Below are 23,549 nucleotides of genomic sequence, written 5' to 3'. Positions count from 1 at the left end.
AAGAAGAAGGAAGCAGCAGATACGGCTCGCTTATTGTTTGGAGCGCGTGTATACGCCCTCGTGCGACCTTGCACGGTCGTTACGATGGCATCGTGCCTCTATCGACCGGCCGTAAAAGCTATACGTCGCGGGGGTAGCGCGTAATAATGCACTACAGTATTCATTGCACTGGTCGTCTATGCGCTGTACAGAGTATACATTGAAAGCCAGTGATCGCTCTTGCCCGATTTTTCTCAAGCTGTGTATATAATCAGCGAGCCTCTAAAGCAAAAGAAAGGACTGTTGGTGAGGAGGAGCGGTAGAGAGAGGCACGGAGGTTAGATAAACTTTGGTGTGTTGACTGCCCTGCTTGCGGGTAGATACGGAATAACAGAGCGCTATAACGCTAACTTCAGACACTGAAACGAATGACGCGAGGTACTATGCTGTTTTGTTTGCCGTCCTCGTACTTGCGGGTCATACCGCGAAAAATAAGCCACGAGTGCGAGGGTTCGACAGGCCCTTGACGATTACTTTTAAATTGAATGAATGAATGAATGAATGTTTATTTCCAGCGAAATACGAGAAAGGGGCCTCGAGCGAAAAGCTACAAGGGTAGCTTGAGAAGAAGTATGCATTGTATGCTCTTTCGTGCTATAAGCCGCAGGTGTGATGGTGCCCACGGACATCAACCACCACCCCTCTATCCCTTGTTATTGCTACGTGCTCCAACATATATAAACGAGATCGCCTCGACAATGCACTGTGATGGTGCACTATAAACAGGGCGCTATGTGCAGGCCCACGTCGGCAGTATGGTTTTCAAGTTCTGCTGAGAGACAGAGAGATAGAAACATTTATTGCATTAAGTTAGGGTAAGGTCCAGAGCCCCTGCAAGGCGCGTGATATGTACTGCATGGGCCAGCCATATCATATGAGCCCATGGGTCCGGTCTGGGCAGCGGAGTTTCTCTGGAGGGAAGGGTGGGCTGGGGTATAGCCGAGTGCGTTGATTGACTGGACGGATCGATTAATCAGCCTGCGGTCGAGTATTGACGAGAAGAACACACACGCACACCTTGATCACACATGACGAGCGACAGGTGTGTTCAAGGTGCGAAACTGTCTTAGTGCGCATGCCTCTGCGTTTATCCATGGTTGTAAACGTGCGCGATCGAGGTCACATTCGTGAGCGGGAGCTTAGCAAAACTCGTTGTGTACTACATTTAGACGCGCACAGCGAGGCATGCGTCGTTGTACAACGCCTCATGTTCTTCGTATCCCCTGCGGATGGTGTCGGCAACACTGGCCCGATGACAAGGGAAACCGTCGTGGCGCTCTCTTGTTGGCACAAGCTGCCTGTTATCGTCTCGGCCTTCTTTGACATCTCTTCAGTTTTCGGCGCTATTTTTTTTTTCTGCTGCTATTCGTGGATCATCGATCCTCCCAAATATGCAAGTCATTGAGTTACCTTTCTGGGCACACCAAACTTCCACGCACTAACTGCAAGTCTGTTATATTCTCTCCTTCAGAAGCAGGTAATTTGCCTATATCTCACATTTCTCGTTAGTATCATATGAGCTCTCTACGTATATACACTAATGTCGCTGCTTTGGCGCATTTTCGTTGGCCTCCTCCAAGCATGTCAGAAAAGAAGAATTTGTGTTTTTCACGGATTTCGCGCACCGGAAAAAACCACGCACACTCGCGCAACTACTATCGATTAAACATCCATTACAAATCTATTCGTGCTAAACACTGACACACTATTTTGAAACACCTTGGGTGTAGCAAATTAGGCGCTCTTTCTTTCTTTCTTTCTTTCTTTCTTTCTTTCTTTCTTTCTTTCTTTCTCTTTCTCTTTCTTTCTTCTTTTCTTTCTTTCTTTCTTTCTTCTTTCTTTCTTTCTTTCTTCTTTCTTTCTTTCTTTCTTTCTTTCTTTCTTTCTGTGTCCTCAATGGGACGCGTATTCTCCACGAGCTAACTCGTTTTCCCATCGAGGCCCAGGAAGCCGGCACCACCATGATTGCGATTAGTGAGCAATTCGTGTCAGTTTTGATAACGAACTCGCTATGTGGAGACAGAAACACCGCCGTATAACCTTGCTAGGATGTTTCATCGTGTCGTAAGGCCCTCCTACAACTCGCGCGCTACTCAGCCCACAGCGGCGCGCGCATCTATAGAAGCATTTCCTAAGAAACTACTTTGGCAGCTCCTAAATACAGCCGCAATAAGTGCAACGGAAATAAAGAAAGAACAGATATAAAGTACACGCGCGTGTCAAACGTCCTTATACATAGTGACTCGCGCGCTAAGTTTCGAAACGCACGCACGCTCGCGCGACGCCCCACCACTTAAATACCAATTGAATCCCACTTCACAATTTTCACGCGCACGCCTTCTTGCCCGCCCACTGAGTAGGCGGCTTGTAATCGCGCAAACACGACACACTGACTGCTGCGTCTAGCCGTGCCACCGGGCACGTGGAATCTAACGGCTCTCGCGGTATGCGTATTGTGAATTCGCCCGCCCGTGTACACTTGCAAAAGGTTCGCGCCGCTGCTGCGCAGGGAGCCGACAACAAAGGAACCGCAACCACCACCGAAGGGGCATGCCTGAAACACTCCCTAGTTGAAGACGAAGGCATACGGGTGGCCTTGCAACCAGCTTGCCCGCTTGCGTCCGTTTACTTCTATACATCCGAGATACAATAAAAAGTACGAAGGAAAAGTTATACGCTCTCGCGAGGCACGGAACTATACGAACACGTCTTCAGTCAAGTATCCGTCCTTTTAATTGCGCCGCCGCCGCCGGCGTCACCTTGCAGTCTGGAGGGGCGGCTGCGGATCGCACGGTTGTATGTGGCCTTCTGAAGGGGAATCCTTTACTCGTTAACAATCTTTGCGATCCGCCTGCCCCCTCGCGGATTTTGGAGGCCCTTATCTCCCGTTAAGGAGTGGTTTTGAAGGGTATACCGAAAGATTCTTGAGGCAGACATGCCGGTTGTACCCAGCAAAGCTCTGCAAACGAGGTCCACAGCGTCGGTACTTCCTTTCGCATCGCCAATATAAAGGTAGCGTGAAGAAAGAAAGAAAGAAAGAAAGAAAGAAAGAAAGAAAGAAAGAAAGAAAGAAAGAAAGAAAGAAAGAAAGAAAGAAAGAAAGAAAGAAAGAAAGAAAGAAAGAAAGAAAGAAAAATTGCGTTCCTGCATCTCTGCACCCGTGGAATGTGTGCCATCTATTGTGACGGCTGCGGTTAGCAGCAAGTCCTCGTTTCGTTTGTGCAGTGTTACCAAGGAGGTTTGAGTGTTACGCAGCGTGTTACAGTAGAGACATGCATGATGTACGGAGACATCGAGGGGTGCTTGAAAGGGCGAACGGATTAAACTGAGGTGCCCCCTCTGTGTCCTTGGAAGTGAACGCCATGGCGCGCGCGCCTGTCGCGATGAAGAACGCGTAATGCGCATTGAAATCGGACGTGCGCGGCGCTTCTGTTTCACCACCATACACGCCGCGCGGCTCGTATTATTAATCCTATATGGCGAGAACGCTGTGAGCTCATTTTAACGCCTCGACGGTCCCGCGACGTTTCGATCGACCTTCAACGTGACAACTGCAGGTTCGAAGCGTTCCTATAATGCGATTCACTTTGCCCGCTGTGATGGTTGCGTTCGGACGTAGATTCGATTACGCGCATGTCTACTCAACTTGACCCGGTTTTGTTGTTATCTGGTTTTGCTCACGTTCCGGCGGTAAGCGTGGGTGCGCGCGTATTCTGATTGCCATGTCCCGTAAGCGCCGTCACTTACGAGTGCGTAGTTAAGGCAACGGCGAAGTAAATTAAAGCCTTTACGCCACGACGGCGTAGTGCACGCGACGACGTTGTAGGTTACGAGTTATGATCGATACCCCGCGGCCGTGGCCCAGAACTGAGTACGCGAGACCGATTGATGAATGGTTAACCGCTGGCTATCGACAGCGTGACGTCATCAACGACATCGCCTTATGTGCGGTCTTTAAATGCAACCCCGTCTTTGTGTTTATTTCTCGAGCACAATAGGAGACGCTCATTACTGCTGGAGCAGTATTCCATTGGGCTTGTCAGCGATCCGAAGTCAATCCTCCACGAAGGTCTCCGTTGGAACGGCATGTAACAAAACCGCATCGAGTGCTCGATTGTTCCTCCTTAAACCTCCTGAATGCCCGGTAGCCGACAAAATCAGATAGGAGCTAAAAATTTAGCGTAGAAAACTGCTGCCCGCCCGCCGTCAAAGCAGTATACGTATGTTTGGAACATCCTCAGAGGGTCAGTTGGTTTCTGGTGATGACAGGAAATTTGTGGGCGATTGATCGCTTGCCCTGCGTAATTTTCCTTCCTTTCTCATACGCAGTGCAAACGTGATGAATAAATTGCAAACGTGATGCAATTGCAAACGTGATTTCCTTGCAAACGTGATTAATCAATTGGCCACTGAACGTGGTTTACGCACCGACAGAGAAGTGTTCATCAACCTCGAGGTTCGTGCTCGACTAACTCGAACTTGAGTGCATACAATGGCAACATATGAGTTAAGAGAGCTTTTTGTTGGGCGAGTTGGTGTACGTCCATAATTCCTTTTAAGGCGCGAGACAACACAATCACAAGAAAGGACACGGAACAGAGCGCCACTAACTCAATTAGTTGTTAGTGGCCCTCTGTTCCGTGTCCTTTCTTGTGATTGTGTTGTCTCGCGCCTTAAAAGCAATTATGCAGACAACATATGAGAGTAAACAAAGGCGAAATTATGGCGACTCTAGCTGTGCCCTTATCGCCTTCTTGTCCACCCGACGAAGGTGTCCAATGCCCCAGATGAGGAGAGGTAACTTGAGTCTCTCTCCAAAATCGCTTAAATAAATGCGCCACATCATTCAGCCTATATGCTCGATTACCAGAGGTATACGCGCTGACGAATTGGTCGATACATACATTGCGCTGTCTCGTGTAACACGTTTCACATTTATGCGCAGCGCACCACTTTCTGTGCCTTTCTAAAGAACAATCGTTTCTTGCACTTCTTTGACTGTGCGCGAGACCGTCCTGCAATTAACACATTGAACTTCAACACATTGATCTTCAAGAAAGGAAGACGCTACGCTCTCTTTGTCGCCAAGCATTAGGAGCCGTTTTCGTCAGAAATTTCTTTAGTCGTCACTTCCTCATTTTGAAAGAGTAGTAACTAGGTGCATCCTCGTCTGCTCCCTGCCTTTTCTTTCTCTCTCTTCTCTCATCCCGCTTCTGTTATTTGCTGTTCAGAAACGTAATGCTATGGATAGGTGTTGTGTTGTGAGTATAGTCATTTTTGCTTCACCTAACTTTCCCTTGTTTCTCTTGAAGAAGAAGAAAGCAATCGCTTCTTCTTCTTCTAGCCGCCACGGTGGTCAAGAAGTTATGGACCTATGGTGCTCGACTGTTGACCCGCAGGTCGCGGGATCGAATTCCGGCCGCGGCGGCTGCATTTTCGATGTCCTGGTTTTGGGATGGTAAACCTCAACAATTTTTCTTCTTCTCCTTCTACTACTACTACGACCACTCCTCCGCTTTCCAACTGTCCGTAGCTCTTGTTTTTTCCGGAGGAATTTTATAGTCGCGACGCTCGCAGACTCCTGGTTCAGACGAGACACGCGAATCGTCACGAAGGGTGTTCTCACAGACCCGAATCCGCCGCGCGCGTTCCGCTTCCCAGCGTTAAAGAAAAACCACGCGCCGCGCATGATCGGGCACACGCACACAACTTCACCGGCGTGGTGAAAACCACAGCAGCAGAAGCAGCAACGGGGGGCAAGCTAAACGTTGCGTCGAGGTGTGCTTGACCTTCGCGGCGCGTACACAAGAACGGGTCAGCGCCGAGTTTCGGGTTAAGGTCTTCTTTCGTGGTAAGATCCGGAGGAGAGGCGAAAGCCCCATTGTGTGCTGCGAGACTCCCATGCTTTCGCTAGCTTCGCGGTATAGAACCCGTTTAGACTGTACAGCGTGCAGCCCGGATTTCCGTCCCGCGTCCAACGCGTCCTTTGCCTGAGTGTATAGACGCAGGCGTGAGGTGGCTTCTAGTGTATTACAGCGATGAAATGAGCCGAAGGTGCGTCACGCGATCTTTGGCACAGCTTTCACCGAGGTTACTGGAACGACTGCCGTCGTGTGAGGCTTGCTCTCGTAGTACAGTTGTCGCCTTTTGTGACCGAGTACGATGAGGTGGAAACGCCCGCTTTTGAGAATGCCCGCGCTTGGTTGTTGTTACACTTCGGACACCAGTGTTACTGCTCTTCGTATTTCACGTTTTTTTTATTGATTGGGGGAGAGTGTGTGTATAGGAGTTCGGGCTGATTGGGGGTTGGTCTGTGGACCATGGTGTGTCACACGCGCAGCCACGGAGGAGAGAAAACGAACAGCTGGTGTAAGAAAGCGGAAAGCCTCGTAGATGTGAATGGGAGGGCAGGGCGAATTCATCAGAACCGGACACGTATATGCGCGTCCAATTCCTCGATCTCTGTAGGCCACCGCGTGGCAACTGCCGAAACAAGTGGCGGCAACCGTTTCCCGAGAAAAAGAAAGGTTGCATGCAAACCACTGAGTGCTTGTCGGATGATATGTCCGCCGGGAAGAAAGCATGCGAGCCTTCATTTATTGCGTTGCTGGGGGCTACGCAGCCTCGCGTGCGTGGTGGTCGGGTCACTGGAGCACCTGGACCCCCCTTTTCTTTTGTTTTGTTTGTCTTTCTTTCACACGCACGTCGCACTTTGCGGGATAGCCGCGCGCTGAGAAAACAGATCACTTTTTCTTCACAGGTCGTTAAGCACGCGGATTATAGCGCTTCGCGGTCCGCGGATGAGTCCTATACGGTCGGCACGCAATGCAACCGCAGTCGTGTTTTTCTTTAAGGGAGCAGCGAGAACTGAAGATGAAGGGGGGAGGGGTGTAGTTCCAGCGCGTTCTTTTAGAGAGCAGCGAGGATCAAATGAAGAGGGAAAGGGGGTGTAGTGATTTCTCGGTAAAGCAAGAAGCGTGTTTCGAGATGATGGCCGATCTTGCGCCATCTCGATATATAGGATAATAAGATACATTGTCGTGGTGGAAAGAAGATTCTCGTCTTGAGGTTTTTCACGTACGGAGGATCACCGACGGGCTTTGCGAAATGGCGAGACAACTTAAGACGATCAGTGTTTTGGGAATGAATGTGCGCGCTGAGTTTTGCTCTTTTCCCTCTTGCTCGTGTAATTCTCATCTTCCGTTTCTCATATCCGCACGCACGCATGGGCGGGCGGGCGGTCAGTCGGTCGGTCGGTGTGTGCGTGTCTCTAATTGCAACTTCAATCACTGCCCCGGCCTGATACGACGCCATCGATCACGTCCGGATGTATGTAAATTGGCGGCGAGGGCTTTCGAAGGATCGTGCTAGTAAGATGATCCGTTGTGTATAGAAGCGATGGCTTGTTTGCTGGCTGCCTCTGGAGGAAGTGAATACAGCGTTGGAAAAGTGTGTCTCTCAGTGGCTTACCGCGTGCGCGTATGCGTCATCCGCGCTCGCTGTGTTACGTGCGTCACAATAACGTGTCGTACTAGCTGGTGCTGCTAGCGGTTGGTGTTGTGCGGGATGAGATATCTTCTCGTCGCCAGGCGTGGGCCCCCTCCCAGTTCACGGACGGATGCTGACGCCTTTTGAATGCAAACTCGGCTCTTTCCGGCTCGCGGGCGTCGTCCCACAGGTGTGATGGGTGCAGCGCGACACCGTATTCCGGCAGGCGCCGTGTGTCGCTGCTGCGCTCGTAAAAGCGCATGACAAACGCTTTCCGCGAATGGCGACGTTCGTGTGTTGCGTTTAAAATCTAACCTTACTGCACTACAACGTGGTTTTGGCCTGGAAAAGCGTTTTGACCAACGTTTCAAAGGAAAGATGCGAACCGCCGCGGTGGTCTGGTGGTTATGGTGCTCGAGTGCTGACCCGGAGGTCGCGGGTTCGAATTCCAGCCGCGGCGGCCACATTTCTATGGAAGCGACATGCCAGATGCCCGTGTACTTATAGATTTAGGTGCACGTTAAAGAACACCAGATGGTCAAAACTTCCGGAACCCTCCACTACGCCGTCCCTCACAATAATTTTGTGGTTTTGTTATGTAACATCCCGATAACAATTATTATTATTCAAGGAAAGATTCAAGAAAGTCAGGGCCGGCTTTTGGTACTGGCGACAAGCACGCGTTAGAAGCGAGTGCGATTAAAGGACATTTCGTATCTACAAATGTTGAATCATGTGTATTTAAACACGAAGCTATATGCGTAGAATCCTTGTGTCACAAAGGAACACGATGATGATATGCTTAATATTTCATTAAAGCATTTATTAAAATAAGCTCTTTAGCCAAGACTCGGATACTTGAAGTGTGTCCACGTGTTGATACAAGTCTGACTCTACTGTACTGCTACACGGCTTTAGCCTGAAAAGCAATTTTAAACAATCTCTCAAGGAAATTACCCATGAAGGTATTAAGGACAGTAACAGTCCTGCAATCAACGTTAAGAAGGTGCTCTCAAAGTACTGGCTTACACGAACAAGTTTTCAGCTTATTTCTATCACGAACAGAAAACATGTCGATCTGTACGACTAAATTCATTTAAGGGTTTTATATGGCCGTGATAATGCACGTGAGTTCTTTAGTTCGTCCTTTCTTCTAGAAAATTATACAGGACATAACAGCGAACAAATTACGAAAAGAAGAGAGGACACACCTCACTGCTTTCGTAATTTATGTCGACAGCAGCAACGCAACGCTGTCGTCATGAAAAGAACGACGCACTTACCGGGGTAGCTTAGCACGTGGGGTGTCGCGTTGCTGAGCTCGAGGGCGCGGGTTCGATTCCCAGCCACAGCGGCCGCATTTCGATGGGGTCGAAATGCAAAGAACACCTGTGTACTTAGATTTATGCGCACGTTAAAGAAACCCAGGTGGTCGAAGTTGATCCGGAATCCCCGCTACGGCGTGCCTCGTAATCATGTCGTGGTTGTGGCCCGTAAAACCCCTGCAATTATTATTAAGGCGAAAGCCTTAATAATATCAAACGTTAAATCAAACGTTAATAATATCAAACGTTAAAAGTGACCGTCAGCTTCGGCGACGTCAACACGAGTGATGGAAAATGTCATCATGTGATGGCGTCATCACGACGTCACACGCTGCCAAAATTTGTGACGTCACCATGGCGTTATGATGACGGCACATGACGTGGCGTCGCGCGGCGACGTCATCACACGACATCGTCGCTTAGTCAAAGAGAGGCCGATCACGGAGGCACTGCAGGACCACGTGAGGAGCGGAAAGCTTCCAATTCCTCCGATCCCGGAGGCAGTGCAAAACCACGTTGGGTGCGGAAAGCTTTAGGGCGGCATCAATAGAATCGACGAAGAAGAAAAAGAAGAATATGGCTTTCGCCTTCCTGTTGTCTTAGACAATTGCATAAGGGACCGCGCGGTTTTTTACAAGAACGATGAAAAAGGACATGCTTTCCTGACACTCTGGCACGCGAAAATGTTACGAAGTGATAGAGGTAGCGTTTAAAAAAAAAGTAAAGAAAGAACACAGGCGCACACACCTCTAGGTATCAAAAGGAGGGGGAGGACACGAATGGAAGTCGTGTCTGCTCGATCAAACACGCGGGTGGACAGCGAGATTAACTACAGTGTTTCGGACCATCTTTGTTGCGACAGCTGTGTAATGAGGGGGGGCAGACTTAGACGATGAAGATGGCCCACTCTGACCCAGTGTCTCACGCGGATAATCGTCGCGTAATTGCGAGCTCATGCCACGCCTACACCTCGCGTTTTGTACCATCTCGATCACCCTGCCTCTCTTTCTCTCTCTCTCGCTCTCTCTCTCTCACTTTCAATGCAATCTGTGCTGTGACGAGCATATTTTTGCACCAGAACCACCAATTACCGCCCCCGGCACGCGCGCGCGCGCTTTGCTGTGACCGTTGAAAGCGGTCGTTTTGCTGCGCAGATTGTCCGGTATTTAGCGAGACGAAGCCGCGTTGCTTTGTCGTACGCATTGCCCTCTATGAGAGCACGCCTCGAGTGCTGTGTGTAAGCAGCGTGCTCCTGTGGAACTGGTGTCTATTACTCCGGAGCTCTGGACGACAATGCGGCAATGCTTAAGCTATGCAAATTGAAGCTATGCGGCATGTAGAGAATGATACGTTGACGATTTCAACAATTGTTCTTGTTAAGTACTGTCGAGTAGTTGCCGACTTCTGTTGATGCCACGACGAAATGAACGCCGGTGGTGTACGCTTAATAAAGTTCTTCAAAGGGACACTCGAGAGAAAAACGATATTTTCTCGCATTAGTAAGTTACCCTTCCACAATACCAAAAGCACAACTCTTGCTGCGAGAAGAAGCGGAAAAAAGAAAATGTAGGCGGAGACGCAACATTGACATTAATTTCTGCACCAGCTTGTCGTGACGTCACAGATCAGATTTACTTACTTATTATTTCACTGTTGTCTTCAAGCTATGGTGCTTCGCTTGATGAGAAGCTGGCATTTCTGTGTAACTTGGTGTGTCCACTTCGAAGGTTTATCAAGATATGTCAAAGATATTTATCACCGTAGTATGAGTGCGTGCTGCACACAACTCTGTATGTGAACAGCAAACGCCTCTAGTGAGCCTATGCTAGAGAGAGAAAAAGAAATAAATACTGTGGATATAAAGACGGGGAGATTAACCTGAGATATTTCCAGTCGACTGACCTGCATGGGGGAGGGGGGGGGATGCGTTGATAAAAGTCGCACGGTCCCTTATGTCATCATGTGACGTGACGTTATCTGACGTCACCACGACGTCACGATGACCTCACAAATGTGGGCGATCTGTGACGTCGTGATGTCGTCATATGGTGACGTCATCTTATGACGATAATTTTTTTTTTCATCACAAGGGGGATCAGCTTTGGGCCGTCCAGAGAGCCCACGATGCGGCGGTCAGGCTAAGCCTGCCCGTCCCAACGTGGAAGAAGCCCACTGCGCGCTAGTCGCGTCTCTCAGGACTATATTTCATAAAGTTCCACTATCCATCCATCACTCGTGTTGAAGTCACTTTTCGCGTTTGATGAGGCACCTAAGGATTTAGCCTAAAAAAGAGCAGAATAGTGGGAGGGGAGAGACCGGGAGACTACTAAAACAACCAATGCACTCGCGTAGACTGAGCGTCACTAGCAGGAGGTGACCTCAGAGACCTGAATGACGTGGACTAGTGCTTCTGTGTGAAGTTTTACAAAGAACAAAGAACGTTATGTTCCGATAGTGGACGATTGTCCAGTCAGTGCACCATCTGTGCAGAGCACCTTGTTTCTCGGCGCCACGTAGCGTGGGCATGCGGACGCAGATAACTTGTGGGAGTTGTAAAAGGCGCTGACGCAACCAAAGCAAAAACGCAGAGTCAACGAACTAGAGCGTTAGTTAAGGAAAGGAAGTATGCGCAGGAAGCCGAACGTCATGCATATTTATCGAGGCCATATTTTTTACCCATTCAAACGCAGGGAAATTTTTTTTTTTCAAAAGCAATGTGCTATAGGAATATTGCTAATGTTTGCGCAGTGGACACGGACAGTCGAAGCATCAGTGCTGACTGTAAGCTAGTGGACGGTAACTTCCGTGCTCTCGTTTATGAGCACTTCGGCTGTACTTAACGCGTGTTGCGCGTTTCCCATATTCCCTTACGTAACGTTCTTACATTCGCTTCCCAGGTTGCTTAATCGTTCAGCCGGTTTATCGTTAAAGAGATGTCGACTACTCCGTCTCAATTTCTGGATGCAGTTTAAGCTTTCACGAACTGCAGTGCACGAATGCAAAGGACGCAAACCAGAGTACGAATCACTTGAAACGCTTAGTAATTTTTTTTAGCGGAATACACTCATTTTGCCAAGTCAATTGGTGAATGCAACCCGCTGCGATGGTATAGTGCTCGACCGCTGATCGCAAGGTCGCGGGAACGAAACCCGCCCGCGGCGGCCGCGTTTCGATAGAGGCGAAATGCTGGAGGCTCGTGTACTTCAGATTTAGGTGCACGTTAAAGAACCCCAGGTGGCCGAAAATGCCGTAGCCCTTCACTACGGTGTTCATCTTTGTCTCTCTTAGTCACGTCGTGGTTTTAGGACGTAAAACCCCAACCACTATTATATTATTATTTGTGAATGCTGTCGTTTCTAAGATTCGTTGTGCCAAGAACTTGTCTGGCAAATCAGCTCTGTTGAAGCCCGCAAAGTGGAGGACGGTTCACGAAAGGTTCAAAATTTTTTGCCACCCGTTTGTAGCGCGAAGCTGTACATATTAACATCCTCCGGACCAGGAAGAATTATTTTTTTACCACTGGGAATACTTGTTTCTGGGAACCCACAGTGACTTCCTTTGTGGCTTCGCGCAACAAACGGCTGAATGTGATCAGAAATCGTTGAACAGGCAACTCGCTTAAGCCAACGTTACGACAAGCTATCTTCGCTACCTGCGACCCCTTTTGATGACGTCACTTTCGTGACGGAAATGACGCAAATGTATTCTTGGTGGTGCCCGGCTCGTAGTTAATCTACTGTAACGTCATCCACTGCCATGCTGTCAACAATTGCGCAATCTTGTCGCAGCTTTTAACCGAGGGCCCCGTTTTCAGTATTAATACACTGGGGACCTCGACTGTATACTAGATTGATGTAATTGTAAAAAAAAAAAAGAGGACTTGCCTTCGTCAGGGCCCCTCATGTCGAGCCAGCGTGCTTTCACAACGCTGACGGCGTGTCGTCGAGTCGCCGTTCAATCGAATGTGAGTGCAGATAAGTGCTTTAAGAAACATTTCATCAGTGACAATGCTTAATGCGCATTTATTATGGCAATCTTCACTAAATGGTGTCTACTGCAATTATTTCGAATACGGGCGCAGAGGAGCTCGAAAGCGTAGATACTTTCACATGGCCTACAATTCCTGTTTAAATTGTTCGGTCGCTCTGTGCGGACAATGGCGAAAAAAGAAGGACGCTATAGAGCGTGTCTTGTAAGCGCTTGCGACTCTTCAGATAACTGCTCCGAGGTCGCTTTTGAAGCAGCACAATGGGATAATAGCATTCGGGTCCGCGATCAAGGTTGGCGTGCTCTAAAGAAATGTCGCTAACGCGGCCGTTTTGGAACTGAACCGACCATTCTCCGTGGCGACCTTATATCCGAGTGATTACGAGGCGTATTTTCTTTCTTTCTTTTTTTTTTTGATGGAGCGTCGCTAGAGAATACAGCGGCCGTTGCAACTAAGATGTATAGTGGACCACCGAACCTTTCGCTTACCCGACATGCAATGGCGGAGCACGTGACAATCACAACGAGCGGCCTAGTGAGCGACGAATCGCGTCCAGTCAGATTACCGCATTTTAGTGTATACGTCCCTAGAGCATAATTAATCGAGTTGCGATTGGAATAGTTGAACAGCTGTATAGCTATAGCATAATGAGTGTCAGAAGCTTGAAGAGAGGATGCATCCATAGAGTTTCCTAAAATTAACTAGAGGGGACTCTGGCGCTGCGATCGTTCAGCCTCCATGGGAATGATGGGTAGTACACGGATTTGCCTAGTCTTCGTACTTGCGGGCTTCGAACGCCCTTGTGGCTTTGTTTATTGCTGTGTTTTAGTTTTCTTTCGGATAAAAGAATAGATCGTTGTGAACTTCGTGACCAAATTTGAATTGGTGAGCCTAAAAAGGTTAAAGTGGTGAAGTGGAACTGCTGACTTTTGCTGTAATTCGTCTTGCGGCAAAGCGGATGCAGGCGACGCGTAGCCAAACGGAGCCGACAGAACGAAGTTTAGACAAATCCGTGTACTACCCATGACTCCCATGCTGGCTGAAGCGCCATGCGTTGCAGCTCCCGTAGACACTAGCGCCAGAGTTCCCTCTAGTAAGTATTGTAGGAAACTCTATGGATGCATCAACATATCTGTTTATTTTCCTTCTGGAATCGATCGGAGTAACGACGCACGATCAGGATCAAATTGAAGTGAACTAAGGGCTATCGTTAACGACACCGTGGCAACCACAATCGTGTTTTCCATTTTCTTGTTAGTACTGTATAATTTTACCACATTCACTATTTGCTTTTTGTGATTTGCTTATTTTTACGTTTCACTCTTGTTGCGTTTCATTGAGTAGAGATGTTATTTGCTTTAGTCTTGTTCATGTATAAAATAGCACGTTTTGTTTCGTTGTTTTTTGTATTTTTCATGTTGTAACCCGCTCCCCTCTGTAAAGCTTCGGCGATTGAGGGTAACAAAATAAATAACTAAATAAATAAATGTGTTCAAGTGTGACCATTCCCACTACGGGCATAGCCAGAAATGTTTTTCGGGGTGGAAGGGGGGGGGAGGGGCTCAGTCGTCTCTTATTTATATTTGTGCATGTGTTTGTATATGTGCTTGTACACATACATATGCAAAATTAAAAACTTTGGGGGTTTTGAACCCCCTTCACCGCCCCCTCGAATCGCATTCACAGATCACATTCATTTAACAGGTTTGACACATTCATTCACAGATCACATTCATTTCACAGATATGACAGTAAGACCATTCCCACCACTGACTATATATCCTTTCCTTGTCAGAGATCTGACATTGTTTCCAAGCTACGCGCTCGTGGAAATTTCTATGTGTCCGCGCGCCAAAACCAATGCCTATAGCTGTTTCGTGTTGCCCATCGGCTTCTTTCTTGTTTTCTATCAGACTTTTTTTTTCTATAGTCTTCAGTCCGATCGACTCACTAAGGGACGAAACGGAAGGGTTATCGTAATCGTGCGCAGACGGTCGCGGGATGTTACAAGTGTCTATGCGCTAGTCAGAAAAACAAGGAAGTGGCCGGCGGCTGCTGACGAACCGAGGCGGGCTCAGTTTGCATAACCAGGCCGGGACGAAGAGAAAACACACACACGCGGCGCACATGCTCTTCTAGCTCAGGCAGGCAGGCAGGCAAGAACAGCAAGCAGCGACGATGCTCCCCGCTTTTCAACGTGGTCGGCCGGGAGACCAACCAACCAACCGACCTACATCGCCCCCTGCGCGCGGGGCGATTACAGAAATAAAGAAGTACATTAGGAGGGGGGGGGGGCTGATGCACGAACATCGTTGATCTAGCTTTGCTACTCTCTGAGGCTGCGCGTCTCCTTTGTTTTCGACCGCTTTTCAAACAGGGCGCGGCGGTCGCCATGTTTCTCTCGCGCTCATCCGAAGAAAAACTTTTCTCCAAACTTTTGTTCGTTTGATTGTTGTTCTTCAACAAGTGCTCTATTCCATCCGATGAGGGTGCACGGCAGATGTCTGTCGCGTGACGGCTTCAACTCCGGCTTGGCTTGTAGGCGCCCACGTACCAATGAGCGTGGCGGGCGCGATCGAGGCCGACGCTCATTACGCGGGAGTCACGTAACGAACGAGACGCGCCGCGTGATTATATTCGCCGAGAGCGGAAGAAGAAGAAGTGAGCACGCGTGTGCGGTCATTAACATCGAGACGGACACAGAAGAGCGCGAGTTTTGTGAATAGCCGCGGGTAATTTACGGCGCCTTGTGTAAGCAAGTCCCTTCTTGCATTGGTGGTCGACAATGGCACGTTAAACGGCCCGGCTCTGTCTTATCGCTCGATAGCGGCGGCGACGCGTTAATCCTCTCCATCGTTTGTTAAAGACGAGTCTGCGAAATACTTCCTGCTCCCGAACCATTTCTTGATTGCGCTTGTTCACGCGTGTTTGCAAGAGAGAGCTGCGATGTTGTTCGGAGACGAGTCGTTTTCATGTTCAGCAGTTTTATAGACCAGAACACAGCGAATTCCATGCGCAGCGCCATATTTGCATCGCGCGTCGCGCCATCTATCGCACATGCGACGAAACAACATGCCCGGGCTGCCATGCCAGCAGATGCTACACAGAGCAAACGCGAAACTCCCGAAACTCAGCTCGTCGGAGAGCGTGTCTCGCGTCTTTTCTAGCCTGGAAATTTTCGCTGCTTTTATTGGAATATCAAGGACACCTTGCTCATGAACGTCCACAATGTATATATACAGTACGTTCTGAGCAGGCTGCGGAAGCAGCCTCGTCAGGTACGTACGCTGTTACATTTGTAAAAAAAACGTCCTCGCTGTAGTACGCGTGAATCGTAATTGCAGTGCGGCTCGCGAAAGAGTGAAACGATTTTCGTTGCCCCATATTACAAGTTGTGCGCACAGTTTTCTGAAAACTCATCATTTCAACATGCGTCGCATAATAATTAGAGTACGCTTTACGGGTGGTTTCGCGGAACGTAATTTTTGTTTCACGAGCGCTCTTACAATAACGCGTCTTGCTCACGAAAGCGTGCTATCGGACAATGTCACGTACAGTATCGTTCATCGATCCCTTTTGGAAGCTATCTTCGCTATCTTAATCTTGTAACGATCATGCTTCACAAGCGGAAGTGTGCTACTCTTAGTTAAGCCGATATTGAAATGGGCGGAATCCAGCTGTCTTTTATTAAATGTGTGCTGTGTAAATAACCTAAAAATTTAGCTGCTTGAGCTAGCGCTACGCCTGCGACGTAAAGGACACTGGCGCGAGTACCGTTTACTTACGTGCCAATATATGTATTATGCGCAGCTGGATGCCTAGTGTCCAAAAAAATTTCGGGACATCAAACACTGAAATTTGAAAGCACGAAATTCTGGCCAGCTGTTAACGAACACTATACCATTTACTACCTTTTGAAGACGAAATCTTGAAGGCGTGGATGATATCAAAAGCACTAAAGCTTAATACTACGTTGAAAGTGGCAAAACATGCTGATTGCTTGTGCTTGAAAGCACTACCTTGCACTACATTTTCGTCAAAGGAAACGCTTAAAGGTATGAAGTGCACCCCCACACAAAGCTCGCGCCTGCCTTCAACCCTGCTGCGTGTCAGGCAAATTAGGTTCGTAAAATGAAATAGGTGGGCATCACACTACAGAATACACGCAGTTAGTGTACTTACTCGCGCATTTTCACTCGGCGGCTCGTAGTTTTTCTGCTTGAATCACAGTTATCCACTCACCGCGAAGATGAAAACACCGCACCGGCACTATACGCGTGGCGCGTCGTGATCATCGCAGACAGCGCTAATATCCTCCTGTTGCGCTGCTTGTTTGGCATCCAAAGAGTACGCAGTAGTGCCCTGACGAGATCTTATACGTGGAAGCGGCGTGAACGGGTAGTTTTTCGCACTTTAAAGCCTCAGAACTGCAGCTTGCCCGGTTTACTTAGCGCAAGCCATGCGCGCCTTGGCAGCCCGGCCAGCCCGGCGTCTGGGTGCGAGAGTATCCACTCCGCTCGCCAGCAGCCTGGGTGCGAGACAGGCGCGCTCAGGTGTATAGCGAAGCTGTTTTAGCCTACTCTGTGCCGCCGTCGTTGTCGTTGTCATCGTAGTAGTAGAAGTAGTTGCAGTAGTAGTAGTAGTGGTAGTAGTAGGGGTAATGGTAGTTGTTGTAGTGGTGGTGGTGGTGGAAGTAGTAGCAGTAGTAGTAGCAGTAGTAGTTGCCGTTGTGGTAATAATAGTGGTAGTGGTAGTAGTAGTAGTAGTAGTAGTAGTAGTAGTAGTAGTAGTAGTAGTAGTAGTAGTAGTAGTAGTAGTGGTAGTAGTAGTAGTTGCCGTTGTAGTAGTAGTAGTGGTAGTAGTAGTAGTAGTAGTTGTTGTTGTTGTAGTGGTTGTAGCAGTAGTAGTAGTAGCAGCGGTAGTAGTAGTAGCGGAGAGAGTTTATACAAAATGTTAGCTAACGTTGCCACTTGAAAGAACGCCTTTCCCTGTATCCCATATATGGGTCATTTCTGAAGAGGATTTGACGCCAGGTTTCGAAAAACGTATCGACACTGATTTCCACAATGACTAAAATCTGGACGCCGATTCCGAAATATAGAGTTTTCGTTCCACGGTGATGTTTCAACTCGCAGTGACCGCATGGGGTGCCTCACGAAAAAAAGAAAATACTCGAGACCAGTCCCGTCTGCGTAGATTACCCGAATAAACTGCTATTAATTGCAATAGGAGAGAAAATTATGCGAATGCTGTATTTAGCAAAGTGACAAAACTTTATTTCGTGTGAAACCGCGGGCCGCGTGTCTGAGACCCCTGCTCTAGAGCATACCACGTGCCTGTACTACGTCACATACTACTCCGTGTTGACAATCTACTTGGCACTACGCTGAGGCAGCGCTGTTCATTGAGTACTATAGAGCGATGTTTGGTGCAAGTTCGATCAAAACAGGCTCTTTGACTTCAGCTAGATTTATTTTTCAAGAAATTGTTATGGGCCGAACAAGTGAAAGAGAAAGTTGTCCCAAACAAATTGTGCGTTGCCCGCAAGCTCATAAAGTGAGCAGGTATCACACGAAATTCAAGCAAATACACTCTGGTTTTGTCACTCACGCTAGGAGAGGAAAGTATGCAGGTTAGGAAATTATCTGCTATTACAAACAGACCAATTTGCGAATAGGAAGTATGAGAAACCATATAAAACATTTTTGAAAAAAAAAAAGCAGATAAATACTATATAGATGATAGAATACAGGGTACTAGTATAGTATAAATATTGAATAATTGATGTTACGACATATCACACAGAATGGCACAACACGATATTATATAGAGGGTGCACACCATCAACACGGCATCAAGGATTTCTGTTTCTCAGAGAAGTATGAAGGAGTGAGGTGCAGTCGACTGAGCTTGCAGATTTGGCGCGTTGATTTAGAAGGTAACGAAACAGTGAAGCAACATTCGAAATATCAAAATCCCTTCGCATAGGGCGCTGTCATCTATGATTAGATTCCCCTCCCCCCCACTAAATTAGTGTACAATCCGCTAAAAATTAAAAAAAGAAAGTTGTAGAGAAAAGGGAAGGCCAAGTTCTAATAAAAGTGGTGACGGAGCGAGCTGAATAAGTCAATATAGACAAATAAGAGTGAAAGCAAACGAAAAATTCTAGTAAGAGTAGTACCCTCTAGTGCAAAGTTACCAGAATCCCCGGAATGTTTTCCAACGATGACTGGACATGCATTTGGCAGTGCAGACGCTTCAATTTTTGTCTAAAGCAAAGTAAAATTTGAGAAGGGGGAGGGGGAGGGGGAGAGAAGCCGTTTCTGATCTGCGTCTCTCTCTGTCTCTCACTCGACGCGGAAAGGGGAAATTATTGCCTCGTTCCGTTCTAAGTGCAGGTGGCTAAGTACGCCGAATGACTTTGATCCCTCTGTGTCCTAAAGGGCGGCATCAAAACAAAAAAGAAAGTCAAAATAGTAGCGGGCAGGAGGTTAGCGCTCATGTGCGTGCAGAAGCTCCAAGCAGTGGCGACCGCCCCTACGGCTCGCCGCTGTTTCGTCAGCGCATCGCGCGTCTCTTCCACGCAACCTCAGCGGCGGCGGCGAGTGGGCCGAGCCGAGAGCGGCGCGGAATGCGGGCCACTCTCCTTTGGCGTTTTCCGATGGCGTGGGAAGCCTCCAAGGCAAGCCTTCGCCGCCATCTTCCCCGACGAAAAATCCTTCCGTGCGTGCGTGCACGGCCTGCTAGGGCGAACGAAAGAGAAGACCGGCAGACGGCAGTTCCTCCATCGGCCTTTTCTCGCGCCGTGCCGAGCTGCTGCTCCCCTTGCCGCAGTGGACGCCTCGTGCAGCCACGGCGTGGTTGCAGCCTGCGATCATCCATCTCGGGTAGTTCCCTTCAGCGTGTTGAAGGGTGCCCCTATACCGGTAACCTCAGCCGATCAGGAAACGCGAGCACCTGCTCACGTGTGTCCGTGCGCCCGCTTGTCGATAGCCCTACTCGTCTTCTCTGCGCTTTGACTGCTTGACAGTGCTTGTCTAATGACAGATAGATGGACAGATAGATAGGTTGGTTGGTTAACGGGGTTTAACGTTCCAAAGCGACTCGGTCTATGAGAGACGCCGTAGTAGAAGGCTACGGATAATTTCGACCACCTGGGTTTTAGCGTGCACTGACATGGGTCAGTACGCGGGCCTCTAGCATTCGGCCTCCGTCGAAATGAGATGATTGATTGATTGATTGATTGATTGATTGATTGATTGATTGATTGATTGATTGATTGATTGATTGATTGAATTGATTTAGATAGATAGATAGATAGATAGATAGATAGATAGATAGATAGATAGATAGATAGATAGATAGATAGATAGATAGATAGATAGATAGATAGATAGATAGATAGAATAGATAGAAGAAGACAGACAGACAGACAGACAGACAGACAGACAGACAGACAGACAGACAGACAGACAGACAGACAGACAGACAGACAGACAGACAGACAGACAGACAGACAGACAGACAGACAGACAGACAGACAGACAGACAGATAGATAGATAGATAGATAGATAGATAGATAGATAGATAGATAGATAGATAGATAGATAGATAGATAGATAGATAGATAGATAGATAGATAGATAGATAGATAGATAGATAGATAGATAGATAGACACAGACGTGCAGACATATATAGAGACAGAGAGACAGGGAGACGGACAGACATGCATGCACACAGATAGACAGACAAATTGACACATATTCACACGGATAGATGGACTAAAAAATGTTGCATATTTGAAATCAGCAGGAGAAAATAAACAAGTATCTTTATGTTTGGCCACATGTCCCCCCAAATTGAAAGTTCATTGATACGTACGTACATGTATACGTTCGTCCATCGTGTCGCCTATATTGCCTTCACTACCCATAAAAGATGTCCTCTATCACACTTCTATGTAAGGCCTACTATCTCATTTTACTTACGACTGATTTTCGCATCTATTAAACTACGCGAGGCCGTTATTGAGACCCACAGGCTTTCTGAATATATGTGCTGGTCTCACCCTTTCGTTGCTTGGACGCATCTTACTTTAACAGCACATGCTCTGCCATTTCCTCCGCTCGCACGCACGAGCGGAAAGGCTATTATTGTAGCCTTTTGCCCAAAGTAGGAAGCTTGAAAATTAGCTTTATCAAACGGCTTTGGGTACCCGCAGACACCCATATTTCTTTGTATGCGATTTACGCTTTCCTTTTCTGTGTGTGTGCACCTGAACAATAACGTGCCCTAACTCGGCGCGATGCGGCATATTCTACTGTTTCTGAATCTCCGTAATAACACAGCCCTTGCTTCAAATGCACCGTATTCAAATGTAAGCGTTCTTTTTGAACCTGTAAACTAAAGATCAATTTAATCTTCTCTTCCGTCGTCTTGCTGTTCGCTAGTATAGTCCCTCTTGGATTTTAGTTTTCGCGGGGTCTGAGTTGACAGCCGCAAACTCATCGATGCATCAATAAAGGGAAACACATACGTGCGGTTTAAGCAGTTATGATGCAAACATTTGTTATTCAAATGACAGTTGCGATTCAACCGACGTTTCGTGGTTTCATAGCAGCACAGTGTCCGTTCACGCCGTGGCCGTTAAGCCACGCAGCAACAGTTTCGGAATGCTACATAATGACGATCAACTGCGCAAAACATCGGGGAGGGAGGACCACGAGGCGGGCGCAGACTAACAACTAGTTGCTAGTCCGCCCCCAACACCTAAGGGGTGGGCGCAAAGTCTGCCCCATAATTTTACTCAGTAGGACCTGTCCCGCAATTGTTTAGAGAACAGTGTTATGACCACGCATGTTTTTGACGATAATGGCGGTTGCAGCCCCTGATGTTGCCTTCCAAGAACTGCCTTCCATCTTTACTCCCGGAAAGCCAGGGGCCAAAGGCAAGCCATTGTGAGAGGCACATCATCGATTCATTTTGTATTTTCATCCCTTGTGGAGCATGTTATCTTTTGGACTCTACCATAGGGGGGAGGGAGGGGTTGCGATAAAACTTTGCCCTCCCTCCCTCCCCTCTCCCTCCCCCCCCCCTAATGGGAAACCCTGTGTACGCCTATGATCGGCACAGTGGATTACCAACTAGCCCAGCGCATCGTTCTTCCAGTGCTACATAATTGTGCTCTTCCGAGCCCACAACACACCGGCGTAAGTCCCGTTTTACACCTCCATAGCTTTGGCGGCACTGAATGGAACTAAGGAGATGATCTGAGGTGCCGTGTGTACATAACAACACCAGCGCGCCCATTCTCCGTGCTCACGAACAATTCGCGTGGCGGAACGAATGAAGAGGCCGCTCTTGAATGCTCGCGGCGTGGTTAGACCGACTCTGGGAAGCCCCGCGCGCGGCCGTATTTCTGGTGCAAGGCGGCCGTCTACGTCGTGGCGATGAGAAGACCTTCCGCGAGCCAGCTGCCCGCGCGGAGCAGCACGCAATGCCGCGTCTAGTTTCGAAGGTTGCTATCTAATAAAGTTCTTTGCCTGCCTGCTACGTAGTCTACGTCGTATCGTCCCTCACCGATGTTTGCGTACGCTTTTTCTTCCAGGAATTGAACGCGCAACTTTCTGCGCATTGAAAATAGTAAGCATGTTCTACAAGGTTTCATGAGGTCAAGATCCTGGGTAGGAGTAAAGAGAAAAAAAACATGGCTGATCCCTCTGTCATAGATCGGTGTAACACTAAAGCCCGGTCGGCGAAAGCTCTGCAGGACCATCAATAAAGTTATTACCAACCAACGAAAGTGAAATGTGTCTTCACAGTCGTAGTTGAGCGTTTGTTGTGAATTGTTTCAGCACAAGGGCGAAGGAATGAATGCTATAGATACAAATTGTAATGTCACGCGAAGAACGGCAAGCAGCGCGAAAGTCGCAACGCGCTGCTCGAGCAGAAATGACGCACGGAAAGAACATACACAGGATGAGCTCGAACTAACAGCTGTCACAGCTCGACAGTTACAGCGCGCTGCTCAAACATAAAAAGGAGGACGCACGAAACGAACGCACAAGTATACACAGGATTAGCGCGAACTGTCACAGTTGTAACTTATTTGTATATGAGCAGTGCGCTCATTTCGTAAAAGCGGCCGCTGCAGTGAGCGAAGTGACTTTCGTGCTCTCTGTAATTTCAAAGCATACTTGCGGCCAGAGCACAAGGCGTACAAACCACCCCCCATCGCGAGATAAGTGCGCGCGCACGAGCGACCACGCCCTGTGGAGGCGCGCGCGCATCGCAACGCGCGGGGCGACGATTAAAGCGCGCCCTTCGAGCCCTTCGCGCCATCTCGCTAGTGATAACGAAAACACGCTGAAGGGCCACCGATCTCTGAGTACCGCCAACGGTAAATGGTGTATATAAATAGCTCGCCGTTAGTATGCTAAAGAACGTGCCGTCAGTGGCCGAATCGGTTCGCGCTGCGGAGCGAGGGGTCGTAGGTTCGACTACCGGCGACGGAGCTTTTTCTTGTAGTTTTTTAGGGGCGAAGCTGCTTAAAGCGGCACCCGTTCGTCCCCGTCGTAGTGCGTAACCAGTCTTAACGCTAGTACCAGATCTTGACCTCCAAGGTGGTGCCGGTGGGAGATTTCTCCTGTGCGTTCTTGAACAATAAAAAATTCGCAGCGTGCGCGTTAACTAAAAGCCGAATTCTTC

The 23,549-nt window shown here is 48.3% G+C and overlaps 1 protein-coding gene across 4 annotated transcripts in view; it reads left to right on the top strand.

Annotated features, from left to right (window-relative positions):
* LOC119396408 (adult-specific rigid cuticular protein 15.5) overlaps positions 1 to 23,549 on the top strand; it is a 180,302-nt gene that overhangs the window by 30,195 nt on the left and 126,558 nt on the right. The window contains exon 1 of one of the 4 annotated variants that reach the window (XM_037663618.2): positions 13,227 to 13,374. The exons of the other annotated variants lie outside the window; for them this stretch is intronic. Coding sequence (XP_037519546.1) covers positions 13,297 to 13,374 — 78 coding nt within the window. The 5' untranslated portion in view covers positions 13,227 to 13,296. Of the gene's footprint in view, positions 1 to 13,226; positions 13,375 to 23,549 lie in introns of those variants that run through there. 4 annotated transcript variants of the gene reach the window in all.

This window comes from Rhipicephalus sanguineus, chromosome 6 (genome assembly GCF_013339695.2).
Source record: "Rhipicephalus sanguineus isolate Rsan-2018 chromosome 6, BIME_Rsan_1.4, whole genome shotgun sequence".
Classification (NCBI taxonomy): Eukaryota; Metazoa; Arthropoda; class Arachnida; order Ixodida; family Ixodidae; genus Rhipicephalus; species Rhipicephalus sanguineus.
The sequence above is the reverse complement of the archived record's forward strand: the minus strand, read 5'-3'. Positions and strand labels throughout refer to the sequence as shown.